The 410-nt window shown below is 60.7% G+C and overlaps 1 protein-coding gene across 1 annotated transcript in view; it reads right to left on the reverse strand.

Moving 5' to 3' along the window:
- Positions 1-410, reverse strand: part of LOC109926524 (ubiquitin carboxyl-terminal hydrolase 5-like) — a 17539-nt gene that overhangs the window by 1641 nt on the left and 15488 nt on the right. The window contains 1 exon segment of the mRNA XM_048620973.1: positions 63-340. Within this exon segment, the coding sequence (XP_048476930.1) occupies positions 63-340 (278 nt within the window).

Consider the following 410-nt stretch of genomic DNA (forward strand, 5'->3'; position numbering starts at 1 on the left):
GAGAGAGAAAGTGCGCGAGAGAGAGAGAACGCGTGAGTGACAGGGTCAGCGAGACATGGTGCACAAGACGAGACAGGGTGAGAAGGAGAGTGAGAACCGAACCCAGACCAGCAGAGAGTGGAGACAGACCCTGTGCTCCTCCTCACTTGGCCGTACGTACACACACAGCCTCCCTCCTTCGTTGGGGGGTCCTTACCTGGGTCCTCGAGGTGAGCCATCACCCAGTTGAGGGCTGCCTCCAGCCCACTATTGGCCGCGTAATAGACTGCTTTCCGACATGCCTCGACTGGAAACCCCATCTCAACCAGCTGTACCACCACACTCTCGTCCAGGACTGGCGCTGAGGGAGCGAGAGCGGGGCACACAGACAGAGAGGGAGGGGGAGGGGGAGGGGGAGGGCAGAGAGACAG

Source organism: Rhincodon typus, chromosome 49, assembly GCF_021869965.1.
Source record: "Rhincodon typus isolate 14 chromosome 49, sRhiTyp1.1, whole genome shotgun sequence".
In the NCBI taxonomy this organism is placed as follows: domain Eukaryota; kingdom Metazoa; phylum Chordata; class Chondrichthyes; order Orectolobiformes; family Rhincodontidae; genus Rhincodon; species Rhincodon typus.